This window comes from Leuresthes tenuis, unplaced genomic scaffold, assembly GCF_036924035.1.
Source record: "Leuresthes tenuis unplaced genomic scaffold, fLeuTen1.0.hap1 SCAF_2, whole genome shotgun sequence".
Lineage (NCBI taxonomy): Eukaryota > Metazoa > Chordata > Actinopteri > Atheriniformes > Atherinopsidae > Leuresthes > Leuresthes tenuis.
The window spans coordinates 39890493-39911763 of NW_027325356.1; the positions used below are offsets into that span (position 1 = coordinate 39890493).

General features: G+C 38.5%; 1 protein-coding gene across 1 annotated transcript in view; it reads right to left on the bottom strand.

The window, feature by feature from the left end:
• Positions 1 to 6417: 6417 nt before the first annotated feature.
• The window catches only part of LOC140302301 (tryptophan 5-hydroxylase 1-like), a 28825-nt gene continuing 13971 nt past the window's right edge, over positions 6418 to 21271 (bottom strand). The window contains exons 6-11 of the mRNA XM_072381136.1: positions 11099 to 11295; positions 9611 to 9746; positions 9400 to 9526; positions 7623 to 7718; positions 6995 to 7128; positions 6418 to 6592 (exon numbers count right to left, since the gene is read on the bottom strand). Of these exons, the coding sequence (XP_072237237.1) occupies positions 6418 to 6592; positions 6995 to 7128; positions 7623 to 7718; positions 9400 to 9526; positions 9611 to 9746; positions 11099 to 11295 (865 nt within the window). The remainder of the gene's footprint in view (positions 6593 to 6994; positions 7129 to 7622; positions 7719 to 9399; positions 9527 to 9610; positions 9747 to 11098; positions 11296 to 21271) is intronic.

Genomic DNA, 21271 nt, shown 5'->3' on the forward strand with positions numbered 1-21271 from the left:
TATGGAGTCCAACAGTGTTTTGGCAAAGTTAAACACCGATCCAACATTAATTTTAGTTACCTCTGATTGGTGTAACTAGGTGTCATTATTGCTGATGTGAATTACAATATTCCTGTATCCTAAGCATGCTGTTTTAAATAGGATTCTATGTCATCTGCTCTGGTACCTTGAATGTATTTGACTATGGTGTCTCCAATACCACTTTTCTGACTATGGAGCTGCCAATTACCAGGCTCACTGAGTAGTGAAATCTGTTTGAGACGTGGACAGGTTGGTGGTGAACCATGGGTTTGACTTAAGTGCTATGCCTCCTCTTTCTGATGATCACCTTGTGAGCTTGGAGTCCCTGTCGTGTGGGGTTTGCTGAGAGATTAGCTTGGTAGCTCCATATCATTTCATTTTAGCCTAGCTAGCTATCAGGATGGTTTTAACGGTGCAGAGCTGAGCTTCCAATTCAGAAAACCCAAATTTACAAGAAGGCTACATTTCATGTACACTGTACTATTATTGCTAGAGGATGCAGAAGAGGGACTGCACATTGGAGACACAGAAAAAGTAAAAGCAGGACATGATTAGAGAGAGCTGACAGCTAAGCTAGCAGACTTTACATACACCAATAAAAAAAACAGCATGTGTCTGAGTTTACAGTGTGAATTATGACGACATAAGAAAATAAACTGATGTGATCCAGGCTTGCTGCAATCCATGAGCATATTAACAGAGGAGCTTCTAAGGTTGGGTTGTTGTCAGTACTTTAGAACGCTTTTTAACAGAGGAGTGGCACAAAGTAGCAGTCTTTAAGGTAAGAGGAAAGCAGATACAGAGATTTGCAAGAAAGCATTTTATATGTGGTTGGCCAACAATGGCCTTAAACAGCATTAAGCATTAAACAGTTCAGATCACATTTCTGTGATGCAGTGGGATTGAGTTTACAAGACAAGCAACAGCTGAACCCATTCCTAACACTGGAATGTTAAAAACATGCCAACTTAAATGCATTTGCCGCAGACGACCAACTACCTGGCAAACTGTTTCACTTTCATCTTAGAAATATGTCTTCCCTGATTGCCTGAATTTGCTAAACTTGAGATGGCTGCTTAAATGGAAAAACTAGATTGATTTTGTGAGAAGGGCAGTTGAAATGCAGTACTACTGCAGACCTGGAGACCTTGCATCAGATTTATGCTTTGTGGACTGAAAGGTTAAATTAACAGCCTCATATCACAGTTGTTATGAGACTTTATGTACACATACTTACTGGCATTAAACACTTTGGATTTATTTTGTGAAGAGCCAACAGCGTGGCACAGAGGTTCAAGGGATGCACAACTATTCAGAAAACTGAAGTTTCAGGAATAAATACAATAATTAAGATTTTGTGCAGTTAGGATAATAGAGAATCGAGAATCTCTGTCAATGCTTGTATCATTTTTCATCTGGGAGTTTTAAAAACTTTTAGTGGTGATAGTTGGGATTAATAGATTCTGATACACTTCTGCAACTGCCAGAATTAATTTTCCTTCCACTATTGGTGTGATCTTGCCCTGCCATGAAGATACAAGTTGCATAATTCAATATCATTGATATCATAAATATTTTCATTGTACACTTGTGTGATTAATATGGTTAATCTGAGCTGATCTGAGACCTGCGTGTTCAGTGGAGTGTCTGAGAGGAGAGAGGACTGCTAATTTTCTCAAGATTTTGAGACTAAATTTGACTTATTTGGTGATTATTTTAATCATTGTTGTTTGGCTTGATGATTAATAACAAATTTAACTGAAATGTGATAACCTCAGGACATAGATTTATTTTTGCTTTACTCAGACACAAGAATCCATTGTTATGTTATTTGATAGTACAAGACATGAAACTTCACAACATGGCTAATGTAAAAGGAATAACTTTAATACTATGTTTACATTTAAGAACATCACATAAGTTTATCATCATATCATATCAAATAGATGACATAGATTAGCATAAACATTACAATGGCAGTAAGTTACCAACAAATGCAAAACATTAGCATTCCACATTTTCAGTATGGTCATACATGACACTATACTTAGTGTAAAAGTTTTAGCTTTTATTTCATGTTTATGGTGTTCAATATAACCTATCCACATCACATGACAAGACAAAATTCATTGATCATTATTCATATATTATGAAGCAATAATGGTGTTTTCTGGCATAGGCTGAACCAATATAGTATTTTTTTTTTAATTATAAATTCATGAAAAAATATGAGGAACACTACTTGTGTAATCATTAAAATCCCCTCAGCTTTGGCCGTGTACAACTCACTCATTTACGTATTTTTTTTTTTGTGCCAGCAATTACATTTTTAAACTCGATGTATCTGTTACAGTTAACATGGAGATTATGTGTACTACTCTTTATAGCGATAGGTGTACAGATCACTGCAAATTTATTCTGACTGCACAAACCTTGACGGTAAAAGAGAATAGCTGAGAACCTATATTCTATCCCACTGCCTTATTCTTGTTTCACAGTAAAATGTGACAAAGTCAAGAAATCATTCCAGTTTATGGACACGAATTTAGTAAGCATTATTTTCAGTTTAATATCTTTTAGTGTGAGGTTCCTTTGTCAATACCACAATTTGTTTCTTTTGCAGAGGGGCAGGACTAGGGTTTCTAACCATCCCTTGGAAAACGGAATCGTCCCGTATTTAGAAACAAAAGCTGTTTCTAAATACGGGACCCTAGGCAGGACCCAACCACTAAACAAGAGAAAGGATATGTGAGTTTTAAGGTATTTTCAAAGCCAAACTTAACCATGTAGTTTTTAATGCTTTAATCTAACCATGTAATAATACCCAGACCTAGTTGTTATAATGTTGTTGGAGGACTGGACCCAAATGTAGACAATAAAGAATGGTATAGCTGGCAGAGAGTCTTGTAAGTTTATTAAAAAAATAAAAAAACCTGAAGAAACTACAAATAAAACGAACTGAGAATCAACAATGGGCTAACTAAGCATCCACAGTAAAAAATTACTCAGAGGCTAGAAAAGTAGTTGTATGAAACAATGATCCAACAAGGAGAATAATAAAAACCAAGGGGTAAATATACTGAGAGCATGAGAATCAGAGACAGGTGAGAGCTAATCAGTAATGACAACCAGGTGTGAGACAGGAAAGGAGGTAAGACTCAACAGAATAAACAGAGGAAACTCTATAAAATAAAACAGGAATTAACGAAAGACCAACAAGAAAAAACAGAACAAAGAAAAAATTCAAAACACATGACACCTAACTGAACTGCTACTGAAAGGGGAAGTAATCAGTGACTGAGAACATCAATTAAGTTTTTAAACTACAGTAAATGTAGAATGTATGTTCTGTTGGAAGACAGAACAGGACACAAATTAATTGATTGCATTTCACATACAGTAAATTCCGGACTAAAAGCCGCTACTTTTTTCCCAGGCTTTGAGCAATGATACGGCAATGATATGGCTTATAATACGGTGCAGCTAATATGTTTTTTTTTTCTTTTTTTTCATGCTGCCAAAAACATTTTGCCTCGTAACACTAGATCAATAAAATTAACGAATAATTCACAGTGCTCCAATGAAATTGTACGACAAATCAAACTCACTAAATTATTTTAAATCGGTCATTTGTTAGTTATGATGCAGCTTTTAATTTAAAGTCGATCAATCTGAGATGAGATTGTGAGAGCGACAACGAAGAAACTGAAGTGAGTGACGAAGTTCCAAGGCTGTTCAATTCGGATACTGAAGAAAATTACTTTGAGGCCCTGTTCGAAAAAAATGCATTTACGCCATGTATTTGTGCGTTACCGATAGGTATTTAAGTTAAAACCATCGGTGTTACAGGCACTGTTTGGGAAAAAAGCATTTGCATTATGTATTTGTTTAAATTACCATAGGCATTTAATTAAAAATCCTTACGTGCAACATCTTTCTGTGTAAATATCTCATATTACAATGTCCCACGTCTTATAATCCGGTCTTATAAGCCTATACATGTACAAAATGGATTTCCTTTTTAAAACTAGAGTGTGTGGCTTATATTCAGGTGCGCTCTATAGTCTTTTGTAGTGTATTTGATTATATTCCATTTTTAATGGCGCTAGTGGCAGCATGTGGCAGTACAAATATCTAGTTTAAATCTTGCATCTTGCCATGTATACCTTATACAATGTTGAGAATCTTCCACAGAAAATTTTCAAAACACTTATTTCTGAAGGATTTTTTTTCTTCCATGCTGGTTTGAAAGCTTTGCTGCTTGAATGGTTTCTCCTGGTAATTCTGTCACTTTTTAATTTCTGCTATGAGGAACAAGCAAGTCAGTGGAAGAGTTGCATACCGACAGGAACAGCTGATTTATCTTTGGAAAACCTAATCTAATGCCCCAAATAAGACCCAAGTTCCACATAAATTAGGCAGATCCCATGGATGTACTGCAGGAGAACGATGGAGAGAAAAGAGAAATTAAAACAATTTTCTCCCAAAATAATCATGGGGAGAAGAGCTTGGAGCGTTAACGAGGACATGGCTGCAGAAAAATATCCAGGACACCAACTACTCTCTACCTGGTTTTCAGACTATATTGACAGACAGAGAGAGCACAAAAGAGTGGCAATGTTATGGGCGAAGATATTGCAACACATGTTAACAGCACATGATGTAATCTTGGACATGTTACTGATAACATGATAAATAACGGACTTGTGTGATGGTAAAATTTCTGTCTCAGGACTGACAGACTCTCCAATCCACATTAACCATTTGTATCACCCAGACACGCTAATTGTTTTAAACTATTTACCTCTTAATTAACACTCAGACAAGATAATTGTTTTAACCTCCTGTTTCTTAATTATCATCAAGACTGCACCCTGCCCCCCCCGGAGATGTGATTACACATCTAAAGAACAAAGCCCCCCCTCTTCAGGTATAAATACTCTGTATTTCTTTTGTTTGTATCTTTTCATACCATTGCCGCTGAATGGTGTGGACTGATCTTTTTCCTTGCAACGAAGAATAAAAAACTTAGCCGGCCGGCAGAAAAAGTAAGTTTCTCTATTTCATTGCTCATCAGAGGTATTAGGAAGGAAGCGATTTAAAACTTCCATAACACTTGTCACCTGCAAGTGTCTCTCCATACTGTCTACATTTAGCAGGATTGTGGGAGGTGTGGTCACAGGAATTAAAAAAATCACAAGCTTCAGTGTGAAGAGTGATCAGACTGATGAAAGCCTGGAAAGACCCAGTGAGCTTTTTAAAACAATGCTCAACAATCTCTTCCCCTGCCTCCAGACATACAGACCTCACACTGTCGTTGGACCCTAGGCTTCCCCCTAGAGTTTAATTTTGGACCTCAGTTATGGATTTCAACCCAGTCTTACAAACACCCCCCCACATCAGTACACATTCAGTGCGGTTACATGAGGGAAATCGGATCGGATTAATTCATGTAACAAGCTTAATCCGTCAAGAAATCGAATCGGATCGGGTTACTTGCAATCGAATTAAGACTAACACGATAAGGATAACACGATCCGATTGCCCACTTGACGTGCCTGGAGACGACAGTGGATCTGATCAAGCGTTCTGCGCATGCTCGAGATTTCTTCCTGTGATCGTCACCCAGAAGTCGAAGGAGACGATATTACTGTTGTTGTCAGAAAGAAACAAACAACGCAATGGAGAATGCGCCGTTGTTTATCGTGTTTGTGTCATAACCATGCTCATCACAAATGTAGAGGGACGTAGCTTCATCTTACTATTCGTTCGCCATCTTTCTCGAATGCCTTAGTTTTGTTGTTGTTGGTGGTGAAGACGTCAACCGGAAGTAGCTCTATTAGCGATAGTTGAAATGGGTACAGCGCCACTTATCTACTGTTGTATTGTATGCTGTGTGCCAGTGATTCGATTCATTCACCGCCATGTAACAAAGGATAATTACCCTTGCTCAGATAAGGAGCATAACCCAACTATAATCGATTTAATTTCATCATGTAAACCCACTGATTGAAACTATTCTCTCCCCATTTCTCTTCCCTTTGGTCACCTCAGACTTTCAGTACCACTTAAAATTCTGTAATATGTAGAAACAGTTGTGATTTGTAATGGACAGGAGTACAGGGATCTGGTTGACCACTTTGTGACATAGTGTGGGAATAATCACGTAATTTTGAGTGTGAACAGAACAAAGGAGATGACTGGGGATTTTAGGAAAAGTAAGAATAAGCCAAATACAGTTTCTATCATGGGACATGAGGTGGTGGTGAAGTACAAGTACCTTGGTTTTCACTTGAACAATAGACTTGCCTGGAAATGCAACACTGTCTCTTCTACTTGAAGAAATAAGGCAATTAAAATTTTTCTCAGCAAAAATTACAAAACTGTGTTGATTTCTTAGTCTGTCCTGCGTTTACTTAGTTGGCTCAGGGCATCTTCTACAATGTCCAGCTCATAGCGGATGTCTTTTACCATGCTATTAATGTTGTTGGTGTCCCTCAGAATGTCCATATTCTGTGTATAGGGGTTGTAGTGCACTGTGAATGGACGCTGAAAGGTCTTCGCAAACTCCCTGCAAATAAATCACAATCAATACTGTCATTAACCAAGTTGAAGAAGTTGAACATCAAGCATTTTACATAATTGCAGTATTATAGAAGGAAAATTAGAACTGGAATATCAGCTCCAAGACAAAAATAAAATTCCAAGAAGGATCACTCGTTTTAATTCCCACCAAACAAGTTCAATGTCAATTTAACCTGCTGTGATCCAGATCTCCAGTCTTTTCATTGTCACAACATAAAGAATAATTTGCTGGGACTGAATAGATGCTTTTTAATCAAGGAATAATTCTTACATATGCATGTATGTACATGTATATACATATACAAATACACTTTTCCGGAGAGCACTTATGAACTTATATTGATCTAACAATGGATTGTAATCTCATCATGAGTAGAAGTCTAAATACCTCATTTTGTTCTTGGCTTCCTCAAAACTTTCAGAAACGAAATAGACATCCTGGAATGTGGTTATCAGGCACTCTTGGTTACTTGCCAGAATAGGGTTAAATGGAAGGATATTGGCCTTGCCAGACAGAGCATGCTAAAAGGAGAAAGATTCCATTTGTGGTCAGATATTTAAATAATTCAAAAGACATATTGAGAGAATTCCCTACTTAATTCGGCATGTAGATAAACACAATTTAGGTTGAATGCTATAACAATAAACCAGTTATCAATGGAGAATTCTCAAGTGTTTTCTTTCTTAATTTTCAACATAAATTATGTAAGTGACCATAAAAGATAATAAATCTAGTATTCTTGGTAAGATTATAGCTGCATGTTTTATTAGTTATGGTCAGTGAGTGGTGATTAATACAAACAAATAAATATACTGTCACTTTATTTACATTCAGTGAGCTTGTATCAACAAATTAAATATTAAAGAAGATTCCAACTTTCATTTTTAACAAACATACAGTAGAAGTCATTATGCATTTTTAAACTTAAAGTGAGAACATTTTATAAACTATTTAAGCCATGAGGGAAATGGATGATCTTGCACTGTATAAAGCTAGAAAGCAGGACATATGTCACCTTTAGTTCACTGATGGAGGAGAGGAGTCCAGCTCCAAAAGCCCGTAGCATGCCATCCTGCTTACACAGTCCAAACTCCACTGTGAAGAAGTAACACTAGAACAAACAGGTTTAAAATATTACTTCATCCCAGAATCATTTAAAAGCACTGCAAAAAGTGTTACATTTTTTGTTGTTGTCCCTTTATTTTTTCACCTATCTTCTAAAGACAGGCTGTCTTCAGTAGTTATATTTTCCCATGGTAGGATCAGATACAAGTATTTAATTAAATGTATTTAATTAAACTTATAAGAGCCTGGTCAATAGCATCATTTCAGCATGTCCGTCGAGTTCTTCAACGGCTTTTAGAGAACCACTTCTTCTTCAAGGTCGAAAAGTGAGAATTCCTTGAACCTTCAGTGACCTTTCTCAGCTACATTTTCCAGGGCGGGCAAGTGAAGATGGATCTGGAAAAGATCTAGGACGTATCAGAGTGGCCTACTCCAACCAATCGCAAGTAGCTCCAGAGATTTCTAGGTTTTGCACATTCTTACCACCGATTCATTTGCAATTACAGCATCATCGCTATCCCATTAACTAAACTAACCTCTGTCAAGGTAACCTTTACATGTACTTCCGGAAATGCCCAAGCTTTCCAGCAGCTCAAAGACTGCTTCAGCGCCCATTTTGATCCAGACCAACCCTGACCGACAGTTCATCTTGGAGGTGGAAGCCTCGGATTAATGTGTGGGAGCAGTCTTATCTCAAAGATCCGACTCTGAGGGGAAGTTACACCCGTGCACCTTCTTCTCCCGGAAACTTTCTGCTGCAGAATTACGACGTGGGTAATCGGGAGCACCTGGCCATCAAGCTGACATTAGAGGAATGGAAGAATGTTTAAATCCAGGCTGAAAACTGTTATTTTTAGCTGTGCATATGTAGCGAACTCAAGTGTGGAATTTAATACAAATTTAAGACTTTAAATGACTCCAACATTCTTTTGTGGGATGGTCAGTGTGGAAATACCAGATGGGGGATTTCTACACCAAGTAAGAGAAACTTACACTAACCTTTGGCCCATGAAAGCATTTTGGGGGAGTTGCTCAGTGCCTCTTTCCACAGACTTGTGCCATAAACTTAGGTGGATGCATTAATGACTTAGCGCTAACTAAGCTAAACCAACGAACAACCCTCTTTAGGAGAATATTGGAGAAAACCAGACCAAGACACTTCCAACCTTATCTGGACAAAGTAAACGAAGGGTGAAGGTTGCCCTGACTCTGATCCAAACCAGAGACAGGCTCCACATGGAGCTTTTAAAATAACCTCACCCAGATTCACTTTTAGCAGAATCTTGAAATTATATTAAATGTGCTTTATATCTTTGTGCAAGTTCTTTCAGGTTTTCAGTGAAATCACAAGCTGCATTTTAAGACCTTTTTCCACGATCGTACGTGGAGGAATACTGAATAAGTAATTTTTTTGGAAAATGACTAATCGGCTTATGGAGCCACATTGCCCCCTAGTGGTCCGTAGTGCTGAATACTTTAACCCAAAACGAAGTCAACAACTTTTATATGGCATTTATATGAATAATGCATCTGTTAAATTGCTTTGTACATGAAAAGTGCTGTACAAATAAACTTGACTTGACATCCTCTCAACCAAATTGACAGTATTCTAACATTCAGCTGCTCAGCAATACTGAATAATATATTAGAAGGTTTTGATAAAATGAGCATGTCATCTTTAGCATAAGTAAGAATGGCTGTAAACAGATCTAATGGGTTTTTCTCACCGTGGCAAGTTTCTGTACAGCGTCATCTGAAGCACCAAGAGATGCTAAACCAATCTCTTGAGAGAATTGGGCAAAGCTGGTCTCTGCAAGCAGTGGAACATGACCCAGCAGTTCATGGCAAGTATCCCTGCATGAAACAGACACACACAAATTTGAAAACATATACAAGGTAAGAAGTAAAAGTGCAAATAAATGTATCTTGCGCACTCACGGTTCAGGTGTATACAAAGGTTTTGAGCTGTGGCGGACATACTGAGTGCAATGGAATACTCTGAAAGCTAGCCCTGCTAGAAAGTCTCGGGGACAAAGGTAGCCTGCTACTGGCCGAATGATGAAGCCTGAACGTTCTATTCACAGAAGAACACAGACATGGACAGACAGATGGAGACACAAACACAAAAACACAAGTACTGCCTTTGTCATTTTTTCTGAGTTACTTTTTACAAAAAAAAAAAAATGGTTGAAACAAACTAATGTCTTCATGACAAAAAAAATTTAATCGAAGAAAGGTTAAAAGGGTTTAGAATTATTTAAAAACACAATAAGCATTTACATGTAAAATGTGAATGAAATATAAATATAGCTGTAAGATTGTCCATGCCTGTTTGATCATGGACAGAGACACCTCTTTAAGTGCCCTGTAGTATCTTGCACTGGAGCATTGGAAATGTTGAAAACAACAATTAAATCAGCCAAGTGATCTACTCATCTTTGGTATCATCGTTTCCAAAATTCTATCTAATTTTGACTGCTTTTTGGAACTAGTGTTGCTTTCGTCAACGAAAATTATGACTAAATATCATCGTCAATGAACCTTTATCACGTGACAAAAACGAGACGAGACACAACATAAATGTTGGTCATGTGACGATAACTATAATTAAATATATGATGTAATATTGTTGACGAATAAAAATTACACTTGTTTACAAAATAAAAAATCTGCTAAAATGCTGCTTAATTTTTGTTGACTAAAACGAGACAAAATATTCTGACGTTATTTCGTCTCGTTTAGTTGCGTTATTTTTGCAGTATTTCTGTATCCTGGGTCTCACTGTGCAGTCGCAGGCGAAGTAACTTTCTCAACTTGCTCGCAGCATTATCTAGAATATGCAGCTGCAGTAGGTTGACTGACAACCAACTGACACAGAGAAAGGGAGCGATGGCCGGCCAACCCGGGGTTCGTCATTATATCTACCATGTTTGGTTGGTAAAATAAATATGTTGTAAATTCAAATCAGATTGTCTTCCCTATTTAGAATGGATATATCTTGAGTCAATAAGTTAACAATAATATAATAATAAGACAACCTTTTTTAATTGTGAAATGGGTTTGACTAAAAGACAAATTTGGTTTCATCTATACTACTAGGTAGCTATACTATATTGACTGGGTTAAATGGAATTGCATTACTAAAAACAGACTAAAATTCAATTTTCATTGACTAAAACTAGACTAAAATGTAATTGATTTTCATCAACTAAAACTGGACGAAAATAGTCACAGATAATTCTGACTAAAATGCTCAGACTTTTAGTCGACTGAAACTTGACTAGACTAAAAAGTCTCGTGTGAACGTGACTAAAACTAATAAAAACTAAAATGACAGCTTGACACAAAGACTAGACTAAGACTAAAATTAAAACAGACCACCAAAAACAACACTACTTGGAACTCCAGCTATAGTCTAACAGTTACCCTTTAGGAAGTGTGAAACATCCTCCAGCTGCGGGATGTTGTCTTCGCTGTATTTGCAGTATTTAGTCAGTAGCTGGAGGTTCATCAAATACTCCTTGCAGGCATGACTGGGATATAGCTTGTTGAGCTCCCTGAACACAACACCCCAGGTTTGCACCTCTTCTGCGGTGTAGTCTATACGAGGAATAGGATTGCCACTATAAGACAGGTAGTATTAGTTAGCAAATCATTTGAAAACAAACATTTAAAAGATTTAACAACACACTTGAATGAAGCTTTAGCAGATTAATTAGTGCAGTTGGATTTTTTTAATGTCTTTGCCATTTACTCTAAATTTCATAACTCTATTTCTGTCAGACAATTTTAATATTAAAAGTGAAGTACCACAATTCATAAACTTTTTAATATTCTTATTAACATTACACACAATTAAGGAAATCCTTCAATCAAACTTTTTTGAGGGGTGTCCTAAGAGGGAAGAGGTGGGGAGGGGAATGAGCATGTGTTGTGTTTGGTCAACAGGCCGTGAGAAGATTATCCAATGAAGGTGTAGTTATGGATATAATATAATGGATCATTTCAAAATAGTAAGGTGAGATGGGAAAGAGGATACTGTAAATATTTTAGTATGGGTATAGGTTAGGGTGTCGAAAATCCTTCCTGTTTTGGCAGCTTCAAAGATTTTCTCCTTTTGCGGTAAAATTAATGAAAATGATGGGTTGTGACTCCAGAGAATCCATCTTGTTTTAGTAGTAAACAGAATCTTGTCTCTATCCATTTGGTGTAAAAACAGGGGAAGTATTTTGCGACCAGTTGAATTTGAGATACAAGAACCAATGAGAGGAGAGGGGTGGGGTTTTTGTAAACTGATAAAGTCCTCTCAGAGAGTTCATGTGTAGAGAACAACTGTAAAAGAAACCAGGTTCATGATGGGTAGGACAAAAGTTAAACGCAAACAGAAACAAGAAGAAATAGTGTACGAGAAATCTATTGACACAGTAGAGGCGTATGTACTTCTAATTCCCTCATTTGTGAGACTCTTATGAAAATGTATTATAATGAAAGCAGATTCTCCCAAGAGGATTTTCCTGTGCAGAGTTAAGATAAGTCAGATAAGTCTCTGTAGGAAGAATAGTCACTGGAACTCAGAGAGTTTTCGTTGCTCTGCATCACCATCACCCTCGCAGATAACTCGTTAACCCTTCTGCGTCGTCAACATCACTGCAGCCCTGGACTCTGGATAACGAGAGATACATCCTAGGTCTGTGTCATCTTCCTTCACCAGTGACGTCACCCAAGTGCATTTCTCCTCCCTCTTCTCCTGAGTTCAATGTGTCAATTCTGGCGAGAGACGGTATGAAGGGCCTCATAATGCTCTACCAGTTAGGGTCCTCCATTGTGACTCCGATACCCAATGTTTCTCCAAAAACTGCCATGCTCCAACTGCTCAAAGTGGTAATCAAAAGGTTCCTGGAAGAATACTGATTTACAACAACAATTTACAACAACATCAATGCAAGGACGATCTTGAGGATGACTTCTGCCAAGGACACTACTATGGCCTGATGTGAAAAACTTCATCATCAGCGATTTATTGCCTCCATTCTACATCTTCTGACTGAGCGCAACATTCATGAGGACGGCGGCAAGGTCAAAGCTGTGGCGGAAGCTTACTTGTACTAACTGTCACGGCCTCAGGACACAAGACACAGGTGCAGGGTCAGTTCACAGTCAAGAATGTTTATTTAATATAAACAGCAGGATGAGGATCTCCAGACAGAGCAAAAGAAAGGGCTGTGAAACTCCTGAGCACTCTCCTCGATAGCTATGGAAGAAGAGGGTGCAGCTATGAAAATTATCGAAATCAAAAAACTCTCCACTCTAGGAGGAAAACAGAAAAGGCTATGAAAAGATAAATAAACTCTCACACTCTCCTATCTTAAAGATCTTAAAGAACGAAACACAAATCACTCCACTAACGGAGGTTTCTATGAAACATTAACAAATCAAAATCTCTCCAAACGGGAGGAACAAAACCAGGCTGTGAAACTTACCGTGAATATAAACTATGGCTATGGAAAAACTTACAACAAAACAAAGGATATGCTCTGTAGGAGGATCGCTGCACTGCAGGCTCAAGGATTCTGTGGCTGTGGCTCTCTGTGGATTAAGGCGCCAGAGTGAGGCTCATGAGCAGAAACAACACACTGGCACAAGACAAGGGAGACGCAGACTATTTGAGCACATAAAGAACCAAGGGAAACAGGTGGAAACACTTTGGGAATCAGGGAAGACAATCAGACACTTGACTCAGGAGGAAGGGCAAGGTACCTGAAATGAGAGGAGCAGTTAGTGTTTCAAAATAAAACAGGGAATGACGAGACAGGACATGAATCAAAACTTAAATCGTGACACGAACTAATATTGACAAAACAAATCAACACTCCTATTCAAGACATGTACAGTAGATTGGAAAAATTACAGCAACTTCCAGCCATGACAATGATATTTGGTGGGGTGATAAAGAAGGGACGTACAAGGAGGTAGGAGCTTCTTTTTTTTTTTTTCATCATCTAGAAGTGCTTAGGTTAAATATGTAATCTTGTGTGGTGTAATTAAAAGCATATAACTTTTTCATGATTAGATAATTACCTAATTCAGTTAACCTGGAGCTAGTTTCTGAAACACTAACATTTAAATTTTTTTCTTCTTAATAGAAGTGCTAAGATTTACAATTCTTTGCTATTAAACTTTTTTTATTTTTATAAAAAAAATGTTTTTACATAGTATTATATGACCTTTAATGCTACTAAGAAATGTGTGCCATGTGTGTATATAATAGAAAGTGAATAAAAAATAAATTGAAAATAAAAAAAGTCAGATCCCTAAAAAACTTCAAACTGACGCCAGCAAAGAATTGTTGGACAAGAATTTTAAGGCTTTGATGGAGAAATACAGCATTGAGCATTTTGCTCCAGTAATCAATGTAAATGCCTCTGTGATTGAGAGTTTTAACCACACATTAAAAACCAGAATGTGGAGATTTACTGCTTATAACACGTGCCAATACCTCAATGTCTTGCAGGACCTAGTGAGAAACTATAACTATAGTTACCACTTTAAAATGGAGGCAACCTTGAAAAATGCCTTTCAAGTTTTTCAGAATCTGTATGGCACAGCTTCCAACCAACAGTACAGGGAAGATAATGTTTAAAAGATCTTGTCAACAATATCTTGTCAGAATATCTAAGGTCTGAGGTATGTTTGACAGAAAATATAACAAATATATATTTACAGTGACAGAGCGGATTCCTCGATCTCCTCCTCTATACAAGCTTAACGATTTTGATGGAGACACTAGGTTCATTTTATGCGGACGAGCTTCAAAAAGTAAAACTCTATAAAGACGAGATGCATCAAGTGGAAAAGATATTAAAGCAACAAGGGTATAAACCAGGTCTTTGTACGTTGTAAAAATTAAGTAAATTAAAAAAGTAATTCAATAGCTGGGTCAGAGCCATTGACCTTTGAGACATAAAAGAAACCCTTTACTATGCTCTCCTAACACCATTACATTATGGACTGAATGTTGAATGAATGAATAATTGAATGAAGGCTTTATTTCGAACGTGAAAATAATACAAAAAGAAAAAAAAGAACCAAAGAAAACACTTAAAATAATTGAAAACAACTGAAACAATATTAACATATTCAAAGAGAAGTAGGAAGACACATCAGCTTATTTAACCCTACCCCTTCTCCACTTCGTAATTCATTTATGATTAGTTTACTTCCCTCTGTATCCCCATCACAAACACAACTAACTAAACATATTTGACAGCGCTAACAATAGAAAATAAATAAACAAGTAAATAAACAATATATATAATATATGTACAATATATGAGGACTCTTGATTGATTTTAATCCAGAAGATGCATACACATACATTACATATATCACGTCTCCTCTTCATTGTATCTTGCAAAAATCATTTTTACATTTTGTTTTTAAACTGGTTGATGCTTTGACATTGTTTCAGTTCCACACTCAGTCCGTTCCATAGTCTTACTTCTTTCATCGTAGTTAAATGGACTGTACTGTACTTGTATAGCGCTGACCACTCAAAGTGCTTCTAACACTACATGACTACATGCATACATACAGCACGTCTTAAGTTCAATTCAATTTTTCAATTCAGTTTTATTTATATATTGCCAGATTACAACAATTGTCATCTCAAGGCACTTAAGTAATATAGTCCAATTCAAGCCAATTGGAATTCAATTAATTGTAATCATAATCCATTGTAATCATAATCCAGTCTGTACATAACTACTTGCTTTCTAACCATTCATACACAGATGGTACCGATGGATGCATCGGTAGAAAACGTGGCGTCCAGTGTCTTACCCAAGGATGCTTCAACATGTAGTCCTGAAGCTGGAGTCGAACCACAGACCTTGCGATTGGTGGGCGACTCCTCTACCTCCTTTGTACAGAAATTGTGCTGGAAGACACTGCTTCCTGCTTCTGAAGAGTTCACAATCGTTCACTTCTCCAACATCATCCATGAGATTTCCTGATCACCTTGAAAGCTTGGTGAAATGAGGGATTAAAATGGTTCCTCTCACACCAAACAAGATCAAGAATTCTAAAGCATTGAGCCTCTCTCCCTCCTCAGCCCACCGACAAATATAACAATATCCACCTGAAAACACAGGCAAAGTCTCAGTCTTAGTTCTGCCGAACCTGAGTGCTGCCTTTGACACAGTTGACCATGCAATCTTATTACAGAGGTTAGAAGACTGGGTGGGAATATCTGGTAGTGCTTTAAACTGGTTCAAGTCCCATCACTAGGACAGGAAGTGTTTTCTTGAAATTGGTAACTGTGTCTCAGACCAAATTGCTATGACCTGTGGGGTTCCCTAGGGGTCTATCCTGGGACCCCTATTGTTCAATCTGTACATGCTCCCATGGCCAGCTGATATGCAGCTATAATGTGTCCTACCATAACTATGCAGATGACACTCAGATCTATGTGTCATTGATGGCAGGAAAACACGGGCCTGTTGATACATTGTGTCCCTGCATCGAACAGATCAGTGTGTGGATGCAAAACAATTTTCTATAGCTAAACTCAGACAAAACTGAAATCATTGTCTGTGGCCCACAGAAACAAAGACAAAGTGTCATCAGTCACCTTGAGACTCTCTCTAAAACCTAATAATCAAGTTAGAAATCTAGGGGTAATATTGGACTTAGACCTCAAATTTAACTGCCACATTAAATCAATATCATCAGCAGCTTTCTACCATCTGATAAACATTGCCAGAATCAAAGGAATAGTGTCTACACCAGACCTGGAAAGACTAATCCATGCATTTGTCCCAAGCAGGTTGGACTACTGTGACAGCCTGCTAACTGGGCTCACTAAACGGGCTGTAAGACAGTACATCCAGAATGCTGCTGCTTGAGTCCTGACTAGAACTACGAAATACGACCACATTAGTCCAGTGCTTAGGTCTCTGCACTGGCTTCCTGTCGCTCAGAGAATAGACTTTAAAACAGTTCTGCTCATGTACAAGTCTCTTCATGGTCTAGCGCCAAAATACATCTATGACATGTTAGAGCCATATGACTCTGAGAACCTCAGAGAGGGGTCTCCTTCTGGTGCCCAGAGTCAGGACTAAAGAAGGTGAGGCTGTGTTTCAGTTTTATGCTCCTAAAATCTGGAACGGTCTTCCAGAAGATGTGAGACAGGCCTCAACTCTGACAATGTTTAAATCCAGGCTGAAAACAGTTATATTTAGCTGTGCATATGACAACTGAAAGTATTTTATCTGCACTCTTCACTTTTAATTAATCAATGATTCTTTTTTATTATTTATGGAATGATTTCATTCCCAGATCCTTCTATCTGTACCTGTGCTTGATGATTTATTCTTCTATTACCAAGTATCATAATTTTTGTCTTGCTCAGATTTAGTGATAGCTTATTCTTGTCAAACCAATATTTAATTTTGTCCAAAATTGCTGTAAATCTTCACCTGAACCAAATCTGTTTGTATCATCATCAAATAAGATGAATTTGAGTATGTGAAATATTACATAGGTCTTTGATGTAGATAATGAATAGTTAAGGGCCCAACATTGATCCCTGTGGAACACCACTCACAATGTCCAAGCATCTTGACTAGTAGCCTTCCATTTTCACAAATTGCTTCCCATTTGTTAGAGAACTTCTTACCCATTCTAGTGCCATTTCATTATATCTTGTTTTTGCACTCAATGGAAATATATATAATCTCAATTTCTTCTGCAGGTTTAAGAAACATAGTCATTGGATTTCTATCTATTAAACTATCATTGTATGTCACTGAATCTTGAATTTCCTCTGCTAGGTTTGAGCCAACATTTATATTTTTTTTAAAAATTCATTAAATTTATTAACTACATCATTCATGTTATTCACAATTTTATTGTGTTCAGTGAAATACTGAGGATAATTAATCTGTCTAGATTTATTTTTAATTATACTGTTTAATATATTATATATACGTTATTCACTAAGTTTAGTATTCTCTAGTAATTTATGATCATATTTCTTACAATTTCTCATGATATTAATTTATTTTTATACTTCTTATATTTATTTCCTGCTTCCTTAGTTCTGTGTTTTATGAATACTCTATATAGTGTGTTTTTTTGGATTCTTCCATCCTAACCCTTCTGTACAGTAGTACCTTATCCAGTTTTTTTTTTATGTGGCTATTGTTACAGACTGTACAAACTAGAAGGTGGTCACTGATATCATTTACTAATAGTCCTCTTACTGTATTGTTGTCCATATCATTGGTGAATATGTTATTGATCAAAGTAGCACAATGGCATGTGATTCTAGGCCTGGTGATTTTTGGATATAAACTCATGTTGTACATTGTATTGATAAATGCATCAGTCATTTTGTACTTATTTGGATTGACTAGATCAATATTCAAGTCACCACAGATGAAAACAACTTTTCGATTAGTTTTTTAAAACATTTCCCCTATCCAGACATTGAATGATTCAACACCAGAGCCTAGTGGTCTGTATATACAGCTGATTATTACATTTTTCTTTTTGTCTTCACATATCTCAATTGTTATACATTCTAAAAAGTCATCAATCACAGCAGTCATATTTTCTACTACTTTATAATTCAAGTTTTTATCCACATACATGGCCACTCCTCCTTCAGTCTTGTTCTCTTCGTTTACATTATAAAATTCATATCCATCCAGTTCAAAATCCATTCCTTTATCTGCACTGATCCAGGTTTCTGATATAGCGATTATTTTGAATTGTTTTTTTAAATTGACTTAAATATTCCTTGATGTTATTGAAGTTTGAATACAGACTTCTGCTATTGAAATGGATTATAGATAATTTGCTGTCCGGTTTAATGGTCTGGTTGTACTGTTCATCTTTGTAATAGCGGCAATTGTCATTTATGTTTGAGAAGAAATTATTATCCGGGTCTATATTGTGCTCCAAGTCCAGTAAATTACGGTTAGTGTATTGAAAAGTTCTCAATTCCAATTTTTCAAGGTCAGCAATCCTTTGAGTTATATCCCTCTTGTCTCCAGATGGCATGTAGATGAATGAGTTCTTTCAGACTGTGTCATGGTGGTGTGTTGTGTATGAGTCTTCATACTTTACTGTCCGGATTGCGATGATCATTTGTATTTGTCTCGTTCCTCGATGTTCCTGATTACCAGAATTTGCTCTGGTGTCCCGTTTAGCTTAATGAATACTTTATAGTGTGATGTCCATGTCTGTTAAATTTTTCCCTTTTTTTTTTTTCCATGAGGCGTGCTTTTCTGGCGATGTCGGTGTTTCGTTTGGTTAGATGCTCATTGATGAATATGTTTGAACCTCTCAGTTTTCTTCTGTTAAGTGTTGTAATTTGATGGCACCCTTACTCCCTGTATTATGGCAGACTGATGTACTGCACTGCTGTATTGTATAGTTTACGATACGTACATGACAGACGAGAAACAGGTAGCCAAATAAAAAGGCTAAGAAACCCTTAGAATTGGTTCACACTGATTGCAGGCCGATTGCTCGCTGCAGGACCCGAGCCTGGTAGACATCAGGCCCTTCTGCCCTGTGGTGGGTTCCAGGTAACGGGGGTGCCTGGTCTATATCCCGAAACCCCTCTCTCTTCTGGTTCCTGTACACAGCACACACTCACACATGAAGGGTTTTGGGGGCGTGTGTGTTCTGTGGGGTGTAGTGGATGGGGCCACGTAGGTGGTCCCCTTTACTGCACTGCAGTTCCCTGCCCCTGTTTTAATTACACCTTAGACATTACTACTTATCAAACACACACACACACACACACACACACACACACTAGGACTTGGGGGGTGGTTGCACTGAGTGGCATCTGGTGGGCGGTGCTCTTTGGGTATGTAGGCTGCCCAGAGGGCCGCGCTCCCAGTTCTACAAGGTTGGCTGCCCCTCAATTTTAATCGCACACTATTAGAAAATATTGAAGAGCCGGAAGGGTGAGGGGAGGGGTCTTCTTCCCACACCCCTGTTTCCTGGTTGCTGCTCGGGGCAGGAGGGGCCAGGAGGTTGAATTATTCTGCTGGCCCCCTGGTGTGCCCGCTGCGCCACACCCCAGCGGAGTTGAGGGAGGGAGGACGTGTGGATGTATGGGATGTGCAAGTGTGTGTGGTGATGCCTGGGTCTGGGACTTGCTGTCATCTGGCCTGCTTGTGCTGCTCCCGATGGGGGGACAGCGTTGCCTCTCCCCACTGCTCACGACTTCAGCGACCCACCTGTGGACATGTCTTGACTCCCGGGGCACTTGGCCAGGGGCGCTGGGGCAGGTGCTAGCCGACTGTGTGGCTGTCTGGGGCACTTGGCCCTCTCAGGTATTAGGTGGGGCTCTACCGGGGGGCTTTGAGGTGCTTATGGGGCTCCTGGGGCCCGGGTCCGGTGCACGGCCCATGTCTGGGTGGCTGGGGCCTGGTGGGGTCGATAGGCCTCTGCCCTATGCTTATGGGGGCTCTGTCCAGGGGCTTCCTCTGCAGTCTTCTGGGTGGATGCGTGGTTGTGGGCTTCCTGGGTTCTGTGCTCTGTGGGGGCTGCTGGTGACCTGGGTCTTGTGGCCCTCTCTGCCTGCTTCTGATTGCTGAGGGGGGCTGTGGATTGTGGCTCTGTACACTTATACACTCATAATTAAGCAGGGTTATCATGTAGGTCCCACACGCAAACGCACACGCACACACAAGCCCAGTAGCATGCTTGCTAAGCTTTTGATGTGTTATCCTGTGGTTTCAGGTTATCTATATCCACAGTTGTGTTGTATGCGATTGCCGCTACTTGTGCTTGTTTTTGTTTGTTTGTGTGTTTGTTTTATCTCTGCTCGTCTGCTTTCAGGTGCTACTGGAGACTCTAAGGCTGGATTCTCAACAGAGGCCATGGATTGTCATCTGTTTTGTTTTTACAGGTGTAGCAGCTGGTTGTCTGGTTTTTGTTTCTATTTTTGTTCTGTTTCCTCTTCTTCTTTCCTTGTTCCCCGGTCCGGTTCGGCTCTATTACATGGACTAAACTATTGTAAACAAAATCGTGGGCAGTTGATGGGCATCAAGGGGAGCTTTACATTTATAAAGCTTCCCTTGGCAAAGCAAATCTGTTTGGCATAAAAGGTATTCAGATTACAATTCTGCTGCCATAATGCTGGACAGGACAAGGGGGGAAAAAAGTGATGCTGTGCAGGTTACTGAAAGGTTCTTAGCAGACATAGCACCTTATGGAGAGGTGAAGTGTATTCGCTCAGATAACGGCATTGAGTTTACAGGCTGAGACTTCCAGCTACTGTTAACAAAGAATAGGATTAGACATGAGACGTCTGTACCCTATTCACATTACCAGAATGGCACAACAGAGAGAGGTTGGCGAACCCTTTACAACATGGGCAGATGCTTACTATTAGACAGAAAGTTACCAAATAAGCTATGGAACTATGCTGTGCAGACAGCAGCCTATGTAAGGAACAGGTGCTACAGCAGGCGCACAAAGAAAACGCCATACAAGTTGTTCACAGGCAAAGTACCAAACATATCCAAACTGCAGAAATTTGGATCAATGTGTTTCACTTACAAGCAAAGAGAAAGG